The sequence below is a fragment of the Pygocentrus nattereri genome, chromosome 3, assembly GCF_015220715.1.
Source record: "Pygocentrus nattereri isolate fPygNat1 chromosome 3, fPygNat1.pri, whole genome shotgun sequence".
NCBI classification, from domain to species: Eukaryota; Metazoa; Chordata; class Actinopteri; order Characiformes; family Serrasalmidae; genus Pygocentrus; species Pygocentrus nattereri.
In genome coordinates this window covers 28,631,770-28,642,092 of record NC_051213.1, presented here as the reverse complement: position 1 = coordinate 28,642,092, position 10,323 = coordinate 28,631,770, and the positions used below count along the sequence as shown (strand labels likewise).

The 10,323-nt window shown below is 42.0% G+C and overlaps 3 protein-coding genes across 4 annotated transcripts; 1 reads left to right on the top strand and 2 right to left on the bottom strand.

The window, feature by feature from the left end:
- Positions 1 to 9: 9 nt before the first annotated feature.
- On the bottom strand, positions 10 to 1,637 carry ndufa3 (NADH:ubiquinone oxidoreductase subunit A3). Its single transcript, XM_017681825.2, has 4 exons — positions 1,550 to 1,637; positions 1,166 to 1,237; positions 333 to 410; positions 10 to 202 (listed from the first exon to the last, which is right to left on the bottom strand). The coding sequence occupies exons 1-4, from the start codon at positions 1,557 to 1,559 to the stop codon at positions 111 to 113; spliced, it is 252 nt and encodes an 83-aa protein (XP_017537314.1). The 5' UTR covers positions 1,560 to 1,637; the 3' UTR covers positions 10 to 110.
- An 18-nt stretch (positions 1,638 to 1,655) lies between these two features.
- On the top strand, positions 1,656 to 4,559 carry tfpt (TCF3 (E2A) fusion partner). Its single transcript, XM_017681822.2, has 6 exons — positions 1,656 to 1,911; positions 2,458 to 2,682; positions 2,838 to 2,908; positions 3,374 to 3,443; positions 3,673 to 3,810; positions 4,228 to 4,559. Exons 2-6 carry the CDS (start codon positions 2,458 to 2,460, stop codon positions 4,300 to 4,302), a joined length of 579 nt encoding a protein of 192 aa, XP_017537311.1. The 5' UTR covers positions 1,656 to 1,911; the 3' UTR covers positions 4,303 to 4,559.
- Positions 4,560 to 4,943: 384 nt separating this feature from the next.
- Positions 4,944 to 7,465, bottom strand: mrpl51 (mitochondrial ribosomal protein L51). 2 transcript variants are annotated; one of them, XM_017681824.2, is made up of 4 exons: positions 7,265 to 7,465; positions 7,078 to 7,155; positions 5,704 to 5,811; positions 4,944 to 5,253 (listed from the first exon to the last, which is right to left on the bottom strand). In XM_017681824.2, exons 2-4 carry the CDS (start codon positions 7,145 to 7,147, stop codon positions 5,057 to 5,059), a joined length of 375 nt encoding a protein of 124 aa, XP_017537313.1. In that variant the 5' UTR covers positions 7,148 to 7,155; positions 7,265 to 7,465; the 3' UTR covers positions 4,944 to 5,056. The 2 variants fall into 2 exon arrangements, with proteins under 2 accessions (XP_017537313.1, XP_017537312.1); XM_017681823.2 differs by having other exon boundaries at positions 7,327 to 7,465.
- Between the last annotated feature and the right edge of the window lie 2,858 nt (positions 7,466 to 10,323).

Here is a 10,323-nt window from a genome sequence, read left to right as displayed (position 1 = left end):
ACAGGAGAGTGTCTTTAAACAAAGGACATTTATTGAGAGCCATTGAGTCAGAAGCAGAGAACGAAAGAGAGAGTTGGGGTCTGTACAGAAGTGGAATTCAGAGATATTCCTCACAGATTTTTCAGCCAATCCAGGCTCCTGCCCAGTGGATCACATGGGTGGGCTGGGACATCTGGCATGTTTCCATCATCTCGTACAGGAACTGAGAGATGAGGTGTAGGTGAAAAGAGTCAATCAGCAGACAGACAGTCAGTGATTACACAGAGAGGTAACTATCATGTTCACAACTGCAATACAGCACAGTAATGTATTGACGCCATTAGATCCCTTACCTGGGTAGTTGTATGGGATTGCTTTGTTCATCATCCCTGTGTACTTGGTGAAGGGGCTGGCCAATGGCACAATAAGAGCTGCAGAACAAAATAGCATATCATTGAAAAGTTACTGAATTAAAATGCATCACAGGGCGGCAGTAAAATTCCTGGACATTTTCACTCTAGTTGAAATTTCATTTAATGTGTAGTGTAAACAACAGCTGACATTCTCAAGTGAACGTTACTTAATTTCATAAAAATTCAGTACTTGTTTGCAGAAATAAAAATCATTCAGATGAGAAAAATGAAATTCAAATGTTTTCTGCTTGATTTTACACTGGGCCTGGTATTGTCATTGTTATATTAGTATAGGCACATTTAACGTACTGAATGTCAGCAAGATTGCTGACATTGTTCATCCTCTGTTTCTTGTGAATTTGAGAGTATTAATATGTATTTACTACCCTCCTGCTCCCCTCCCCCCGTTGCTGAAGTAACAGCCTTCATACTCCTCTGGGAAGACTTTATGAACTGCTGTAATGATTTGACTGCATTTGACCGCATGAGCAACGGCGGTCAGGCACTGATGTTGGATGATCAGTCCACTCTATCCACTCTAGCTCATCCTAAAGGTTTTGGAAGGAGCTCCAGAGAACTCAGTTCCTCAGCCCAATCCTGGGAGGCTTTACACACAGCCACCCCACCTTGGCATCGAACACGGTGATTTTCTACTGATTGTGCTTTTATATAAACGCAGGTGTCAACAAGCTGGATTTATTTACGGCTTTAGGAAGGGTAACTATGTTGATGCTTTTGGACATATTGTGTATATTTAAAATGATCTCACTCACCCAGGAACCCAAGCCCACAGGCGGCTGCTACAACCGGCTCCTTGTTCCAAGCGTTTCTTAGAAAATTTCCAACTGAAAGAGAGAAATTAGTCCGTGATATTACACCCAAGGGCGATCTATAGCCTATGTAATTTAAAACCCTGTATATCACAACGCCAAAACCAGTTTGTCACACAAGTAAACAGCAGCAGCAGCGATACTAAACTGCAGAGCCAAGGTCAAACACGACTCAAAACACTGAAACAACAGCAGACCCCGATAGAGAACGACGGTTTAACCCACCGGTAAAATGTACTAATGTATATGTGCAAATAAATACATAAAAAAGACTTCAACTTAAAAAAAATCAACATTTAGGTTGCTCGCTTGCTTTCAAATACTTACTGCCAGCCATGTTGCGTTCTGTTGAAGTTGCTTCATGGGAATTGTAGTTCAAAATGACGTGTATAACGGGAACTGTAGTTCATAGCAGCTTCAATAGTGACGTGTTTTAACTGCGCGGAGAGATGGTCCATCGGTGCTGTTTACCTGAAGGTTTTATATCAAAATGGAGCTTAAAACATTAAAATTACAGGGTATAAAACGGTTTTTATGCAGCTTAAATGGAGAAAGAATTTAATCGATGAGGAACGAGTTATTCTGATAAATGTCCTTATAACCAACAACAGCTAGGTTAACAGAGCTGCTGCTGCTGGGGATCGATATCAGAAACACGAGCTGATGAACCACAACAGAAAAGTAAAAAAGTAAGTGTTGCTTGTTCATTTAGTGTATTTGCCTGTTTTAAATGTAATGTACAGTGACTTCAAGTGTTAAGACCTTTAGATTATTAGTACTTTCTGGATTTTTAATGATAAAGGCACATTATTAATGATAACTCATATCCTCTTAACGCTAAATAGTCAAATATCTACGCTAAAATATCTTTCTGTAGATATTTTAAGGAAGATTGTAAACTGAAATATGATGCTTGCATAAGTATTGAAACCCACACATTAAATGTTTGGCAGCGATGCCTTTTTTAATTCAGCCTTAAATCATTTGGGAACTGAAAGCCAAGCAAAACTACAGCCCCTGTATCATGATTGTGGTCAGCATCTTGATTATCACAATTATCACAATTAAAATTTTCACTGTCCAGGAATATAATTGCTTTACCTCCCAAAGTTTTAGAAAGATCTGCTTGCACGCCTAATAGACTTTTGTTTTTCAGTGTGATACAGAAGCAGAGAATTCCTGAATAACCGTCTGTTAATTGTGTATGAACTGTCTTGTCTGTTAATGTACTGTAGATGATGGAGGATTTCTCAGGCTTGGCTTTGCCGCCCCTATTTGGGGGTCACATTCTGGAGGCTGAACTGGAGGCTGGTGGAGTGGAGCTGGGTCCAGGAGGCACTGAGATCCTGGACAATGGAGGGTCTGCGGCTGGCCCGGGGCAGGACGGCGAAGAGGACAGGAGAGAACTTGAAAAGAAGAAGTACCAGGCCCTGAGCAAGAGGTGCAAGGAGATCGAACAGGTGAGCCAGAGCTTTTCCCATAAACTATAAAATAAAATGCATATAGAAATCATTTTCTAGTTAATGCTGCTGCCACAGAGAGAGTGCCAGTCCAGTGATGCTGTTTTCATTGGTTTTAATGGTCAAACTTTCTTTTTTTTTTATCTTTTTTTCAGGTGAATGAAAGGATATTGGGTCGCCTTCACCAGGTACAAAGACTAACACGCAGGCTGAAGAAAGAAAGAAGGCAAGTGAGGCAGTGAGACTGCATGCCTTTTTAAAAATAATATATTGTGGTTGAGTGTTTTGACTTTTTCATTTTTATAAGAGATGCACAATGAATTATGAATCATATCAGTGCCAATGGAAATTTGCTGAAAACATGGTGGCATGTTTATTGTATTTCAGGAGAGAAGAATGTTTAGCTGCCATTGGGCTACTATGCTAAAATATCTATTGTTATTTGCTTCACTGCATCAGTAACTCTCTTCAAATAAAGAGTTTATTTCTCTGTAAGGTCAATGCAGGTGGATTAGGCCCATTTTCTTCATTTTATAAATGCTTTTCTTTATTGACAGACATGTTTATGAAAAATATTGGATATCTCTGTCAGCTATGAATTTCCATATCAGTGCATGCCTAAAAAGGATACAGCATAACTTGTTTGTTAGGAGGTTCCAGGACCGTGTTATTAAGTCTGGCTGTCTGTCAGGTTTCTTATGAAGACTCTGGACTCATATGGAGATGAATACAGGACAGCCCAGATAACCATACCATTAGAGGTGAGACAGCTGTTAGTCAAGCAAAAAGCTCAACCAAACTTGTTTATTATTGAAGCTATTCTTTAAAGAAGTACATATTTTCAGTAACCAAAAAAAATGTTTGTTTAGTGCAGCTCTTTAGATTTTAGTTGTTTTGCTTTGAATTTGCTGGTAACTTGACTAGCAATAAATGTGCTACCAGCCAGTGCCTTTACCTCTCTGACTCTTCCTCTCATGCTGCTTTTACTAGGACGAATGTGGAGCCGTTTTAGATAGTGTACCTTGTGGAGATGATAATGGTTCCTCCCCCTCAGTTCCCCACCAATCAACAGTAGGACCCAAGAAAAAGAGGAATCGAGTTCCAAAGGAAAAAGAGAGAGATGCTCAGGTAAGAAGAACCAGCTCAACTTGACTGCAGACTCAGCGGCTTCCTTCAGTTGTAAAGCAAAAACCAATAAAATGTACTTAAATGCTTAGCTAGATATAAATGTGACATTTTGAAGCATGTTTGCTTCTCAGTTTCACTAAATGTTGCAACAGAAATGTCCTAGTTCACCCAAAATCTAGGTGCTCAGGTGGTTTGTAAAAAAAAAAAAAAAGACAATTTTTCTTGTTACATGTTACAAGCTGTAAAAAATGCATTGATACCCAGGAAAGTTTTAAAAAACACATTTTAAAACTGAACAAACTAAAGCTTGTTTTTAAACATTAAGTATTGTGACGATCATAAAAACAAAAAGCTTAATTTTGTACATCTTCAGGTGATGCATATGTGATTTCTAAATCTCTGTTTTCTCTGTTGCAGGCAGAGTCTGATCTCTCTGTTCTACCAGAGGCTTCATTCACTGGCTTCCCGAGTCCCAGCTCCCTCTCTCACTAAGCCCTATGCAGACAAACACATTACAGAACCTTCACGTTTCTGTGGGTTGTTTAAGTTGTATTTTTTTTATACTGAAAGCAATAGAAAATGTGTGTGCATGTGAAGTGTAAGATTATTTATTACAACAAGAAGTGCACAGCACAGCCAATGCATTCCTGTGGCGAGGAAAACACGCATGCTTATGCAATTGTGATGTTTTCCCACTTCTAGCCTCTCCTTTTTTGGATCTACCACTTCATGTTTTTTTTTTTTTTAAATAAAGGATTTTTTAATAATATTTTTGCAAGATTTTATTGTCTACTGTAAAGGTGTGATAACTCACTCAGTTTATGATTCGAGTTGATATTCTAAAGATATTTTATCTAAACTTAACAAAAAAATGATTCAGTGAGCTGTGAGGCAGGTAGCCTGGAGGTGGGAATGAGAACGATACTTATGGGCAGGGGTGGGTTAAGTTGAGGTTGGGGGTGTGATGGATAACGTACTTACTGGTAGAAGCTAAGTTGATGTGACCCGTGGTGCAAATGCAACTGCATTAAATTGTATAGTTAAAAGAATGCGCCTGATGATGCACAATGACGCATTTCAGCACTGCAATGTATTGTCACAGTGTGTCTGATCAAGAACACAAAAACAGAGCATGAGCTTATAACAGCTAACATTTAATTGATCATTTCTAAATCCAAAAGACAATAAAGACAGACACAGGGAGAGGGAAGCGCAGAGGAAAAAGCTTTTAAGTTTGCCACAGTCTCTATCTGTGTTTTCCGTAACGGTTGAAGCGGCGGTAGAGGAAGCTGATTCTCTTCTCCAGGTTGTGTCGATCCTCCGTCATCATTCGATCGCCCACCATCCGCTTCTTCCGGGTGAGACGCTGAAGCTCATTGCCACGAAAGCCTCGTAGCCAAGCAGGGCCGGTGATCAAATCCTTGGGATGAGCTTTAAAGTCACCTAACCCCATTAAAGGCAGAGAGAATACAGTACATCACTCAGTAAGACCTGTACTGACTTGGGGGGGGAAATCATTTCAGTGGCCCATATATATTGATACTGAAGATATGCATGATATTCTCAGAAAAGCATACTGTCACATATGATGCAATTAATTTCTATAATGATATATATTGTCATATTGCCCAGCTCTATGGCCAACTATTTTTCCCCTCTTTCATTGACCTCATATTCATGTAACTGGGCATTTTATGGTTAAACTGGCTCAGACCAGTACCAACAGACTTTGGTCATGTGCGATTTTTTTCCCAATTATCAGATACATGAGGAAGACCAACAACTGGTGTTCGCCTACAGAAAAGATCTGGCCATTGTGTGTAGGCATGAATGGAGGAATGGGCTCAACTCATTTTTCTAGGATTTCTGATTTTGACACTTCTAAGAGCTCACCTAAAATTCCAATGTTGTCATAGACTCCAAACATGCTTCTTTTCTCAGTCCACCGGTCCACTTGTTTTAGCTTTGGGATGGCGTGCATTCGCACAAGAGAACATGTTCCTTCAAGAAAGACAAATCACAGAAAAAGTAAATACATTTAACTTAAAAGATGTACTGCCCTCAAAAACGGCTGGAAAAGAGGAGACAAAATTGTCATTTTTACCTGGATTACCACCTACATCAAAAGTAGAAATATAAAACACTGCCTTGTATTTCTTACTGTCTGAGCGAATGTGCTTTTTAAAAATCTCAACATTAAAAGACATCTCAATGTGTTTTTCAAACTGTGCTTTATAACATAATACTGGGTTCAAACTTCAGTGCTTTTGCCATCTATTCCCTCAAACACCGTGAACTCTGGTCCAGGGGAGCTGAATTCTTGCAGTTTGGTTATTTTTCTGATCAAGCACATCTGATTCAACTCATCAGTTAAGTGCCAGGTTGGGTTGGTGTGTAAGCACAGGGAAATCACCAGACGGTGCTGCACTCCACAACAGCCCTAAACAGAAAACATTTATAAGCAGCAGAGCTGAACTGGTTATGAGCAGGAGCAGCTACCAACACCACCTTTTCATAACTCAATCTCTGCTGTTTCAGCTCCCAACACACTCGCACCAAGCAATCAACAACTCAATACAGGAGCAGCTGGATTTCTTTGTTAGCCAGATAACTGGGGGCCCAATGAGGAGGACTGTCCAACGGGAATGCCCCTCAGCTCCTTACTGCTATTGAACAGAAGTTATCTGGGTAAGATGAGAATTCCCGCTTTGTGAAACACCCCTCAAATGTGTTTAGGAGCTGGAACAGAGGAACAAATCCCTGAACTGTGAGGACTGGGCTTGGAAACTCGGGCATATAACATGCATGTCAACAGCAAAAACACAAAAATGATGGTTTAATACACTGTCATAAAAGATGCTTCTTCAAGAGTTTATCAGTGAGTCTAAATAGAGCCGTTCATGTGTAAATGATACTCTGTATGATGAAATGGACACAGACGTGTATTCGTTTATACCAAAAAGGGTTCTTATATTGTCACTACACTCTTAAAAATTAGGGCTCTCCAAGAGTTCTTTAGTAAAGAAAACGGTTATATATGAAACCATGAACACTCAAAGAACCCTCTGCATGTTTTAAGGGTTTTCTGCATCATGGAAGGGTTTTTAGATTGATGGAGCATGTGCTGAAGATGGTTATATATTTAAGAGGTCTTTTACTGTTACAGTGCCAAGCTTGCAACAGTAGAGGAACCATTTAAAGAGTGTACACACGCACAAGACCAACATACAGCAGACACAAGACACACAAACACGAGCAGCAGCTCACCTGTACTGAACTGTCTCACGCAGCGCAGCAGCGACACTCCAGACTTCAGCAAAGTCCCAAACGAAGCCATTCCTGCTCCTGTGAAACAAAAAACACACACACACACACACAGTACAGATTAAACCTGCGGAGCCTCGAAACGGCTTTAGACGCAGCCTCTGTACATTCAGACGGGACACGGTCTAACCTTGCGCAGTCAGGTCATTACCCGCTATAATACAGAGATACGAGGAGTCAAACGTTTCTTACTCGATAAAAAGGAGGAAACGTCAACCTGAACTCAACCAGAAACGACCTCCAACATTCCTCAATCTATAAGCTACTTCACAAAAACAGAGGCCAGAGGGACTGACTGCAGGAGAGGCGGCATGCTGAGTGAACGGAAACTCGTCCATTTCAAAATTAAAGTCTCACCTCAAGTTCAAGTCTGCAATTTTATAAGCAAATGTCCGCTAAAGAAACGACGTAGTCTGTAAACTGCATTTTTAAATCGCTGAAAGTGACCATGAACTACAGACTACTGGTCCAGATATTCATCATATTTTTGCGCGTGGCTGTAATTTAATTTTCACCACGGTATTTTTACTTTTTAAAGCACTTTGAGACTGATGAAAAACTGACAAATGCCATATTGAGTTTTTTATTATCAAAATGTTATGCAATGTACAAATCTGAACAATCAGAAATATATATTCCGTCAAGGAAACGCGCAATAAATACTGCTGACGTGCTAAGACAATCAAATAAATACATTCTGAATGTATTTGGTTATTTTTTAAGTAAAACAAGTGTTGACAGCATTTTCCCCAACTCACAACTTGTAATAGTTCCTTTGCTTCCTGCAAATTAATAACAGCATCTCAGTTTATTTTAATTCCACCAAAAACGGAGTTTTTACAGGTCAAGTTCAGATGTTACTGACAGTTCAGATGATTATCGCCTCCAGGAACGGCGCATTTCAAACGGAGCCCTCTCTCCATCTTCTTATCAAAAATCAGTGTTGGGCACGAATCAGCGTCTTCACCCATGAAAGATACCCATTCAAAGTGCCAGATGTTTGAGATGTTCTGCTTTTGGAGTTGACGTGGTGTTGATCGGTGGGGCCTTGTGCTCATCCCTCCACTTGTTCCTCCTGGTAGGTGGAGACTGAGATTGCACTGTAGGGGTCCAGCACCATCTGGGCACAGCGCACCATCGTAACCAGCAGGAACAAACACAGCAGCAGGAAGAAAAAGAGAGCAAAGCCCAAGTCCACGTCAATGTCCAGTTGGGACGTAGGAAGAGGGAGGTCCATGTCTGTCCCAATGACTCTTCCAACAATGTCGATGGTGCCCCCTCTGGCCTTGATCACTCAAAAAGCAACAGCTCCTTCACGAATTTCTCCAAATCCTCCATCTCAGCCATTGACACAAGCCCTCTTAGAGCATCACTGAAAACCATGCTTTGTCCAGATAGGTCACCACCAGCCGATCATGTGCCAGCTGCTGGTTCTGCTTCTAGGCTCTCCCGTACAGGCCTGTCAGTACAGATGTCCATTTATTAACTTCAAACAGCTCAGACCACCTTCAGTTCACATTAATAAACTACATGCCTTAAAAACAAACCCTCTAGCCGGCCACTATACGCAACTCGCTCTGGTGTCTTCGGTCACCTCCGGCTACTTCTCTTATCGCAGGTATCAGCATGTCCACGCTGCCCTGCCGGACACCACACACCCACACTTGGCACCTGTGTCACAATGAATAGTTAAAGAGGAGTTTGGTAACAGTCAGGCCTTATATGGGATTAAAGACAGACTCTGTCCAGAGTGTCTGCAGAGCATCCATCAGCCGTGAGAGTGAAGAGATACAGGAGAGCAGGGGATCAATGGAATGGAGAGAGATGGAGTGATGCACAGATTTTATATATCTCTATTTATCTCTATATATCTACACTGCTCAAAAAAATAAAGGGAACACTCAAATAACACATCCTAGACCTGAATGAATGAAATACTCATGAATGAATACTTTGTACTGTACAAAGTTGAATGTGCAGAAATCAAATTTATTAACCAATGGAGGCCTGGATTTGGAGTCACACACAAAATTAAAGTGGAAAAACCCACTACAGGCTGATCCAACTTTGATGTGATGTCCTTAAAACAAGTCGAAATGAGGCTCAGTATTGTGCGTGGCCTCCACGTGCCTGTATGACCTCTCTACAACACCTGGGCATGCTCCTGATGAGGTGGCGGATGGTCTCCTGAGGGATCTCCTCCCAGACTTGGACTAAAGCATCCACCAACTCCTGGACAGTCTGTGGTGCAACATGGCGTTGGTGGATGGAGCGAGACATGATGTCCCAGATGTGCTCAATCGGATTCAGGTCTGGGGAACGGGCGGGCCAGTCCATAGCTTCAATGCCTTCATCTTGCAGGAACTGCTGACACTGGTCTAGCGTTGTCCTGCATTAGGAGGAACCCAGGGCCAACCGCATCAGCATATGGTCTCACAACGGGTCTGAAGAAATGCCACCCCATACCATTACTGACCCACTGCCAAACCGGTCATGCTGAAGGATGTTGCAGGCAGCAGATCGCTCTCCATGGCATCTCCAGACTCTGTCACGTCTGTCACATGTGACCTGCTTTCATCTGAAGAACACAGGGCACCAGTGGCGCATTTGCCAATCCTGGTGTTCTCTGGCAAATGCCAAGCGTCCTGCATGGTGTTGGGCTGTGAGCACAACCCCCATCTGTGGACGTCAGGCCCTCATACCATCCTCAAGAAGTCGGTTTCTAACCGTTTGTGCAGACACATGCACATTTGTGGCCTGCTGGAGGTCATTTTGCAGGGCTCTGGCAGTGCTCCTCCTGTTCCTCCTTGCACAAAGGCAGAGGTAGCATTTCTGCTGTTGGGTTGTTGCCCTCCTACGGCCTCCTCTACGTCTCCTGGTAGCGCCTCCAGCCTCTGGACACTACGCTGACAGACACAGCAAACCTTCTTGCCACAGCTCGCATTGATGTGCCATCCTGGATGAGCTGCACTACCTGAGCCACTTGTGTGGGTTGTAGAGTCCGTCTCATGCTACCACGAGTGTGAAAGCACCACCAACATTCAAAAGTGACCAAAACCTCAGCCAGAAAGCAGAAAGGTACTGAGAAGTGGTCTGTGGTCCCCACCTGCAGAACCACTCCTTTATTGAGTGTGTCTTGCTAATTGCCAATAATTTCCACCTGTTGTCTGTTCCATTTGCACAACAGCT

What these genes read in the sequence shown, in the direction of transcription:
- ndufa3 (XM_017681825.2), bottom strand. An exon ending in CTGTGGGCTTGGGTTCCTGG is followed by an intron (nt 411 to 1,165) that starts GTGAGTGAGATC and finishes TTTGTTCTGCAG; the next exon opens with CTCTTATTGTGCCATTGGCC. An exon ending in AATCCCATACAACTACCCAG is followed by an intron (nt 203 to 332) that starts GTAAGGGATCTA and finishes CTCATCTCTCAG; the next exon opens with TTCCTGTACGAGATGATGGA.
- tfpt (XM_017681822.2), top strand. Translation starts at nt 2,458, where the DNA reads ATGATGGAGGATTTCTCAGGCTTGGCTTTGCCGCCCCTATTTGGGGGT. An exon ending in GGTGCAAGGAGATCGAACAG is followed by an intron (nt 2,683 to 2,837) that starts GTGAGCCAGAGC and finishes TCTTTTTTTCAG; the next exon opens with GTGAATGAAAGGATATTGGG. An exon ending in AGATAACCATACCATTAGAG is followed by an intron (nt 3,444 to 3,672) that starts GTGAGACAGCTG and finishes TGCTTTTACTAG; the next exon opens with GACGAATGTGGAGCCGTTTT.
- mrpl51 (XM_017681824.2), bottom strand. Translation starts at nt 7,147, where the DNA reads ATGGCTTCGTTTGGGACTTTGCTGAAGTCTGGAGTGTCGCTGCTGCGC. An exon ending in CGTGAGACAGTTCAGTACAG is followed by an intron (nt 5,812 to 7,077) that starts GTGAGCTGCTGC and finishes TCTTTCTTGAAG; the next exon opens with GAACATGTTCTCTTGTGCGA. An exon ending in TGACAACATTGGAATTTTAG is followed by an intron (nt 5,254 to 5,703) that starts GTGAGCTCTTAG and finishes TAATGGGGTTAG; the next exon opens with GTGACTTTAAAGCTCATCCC.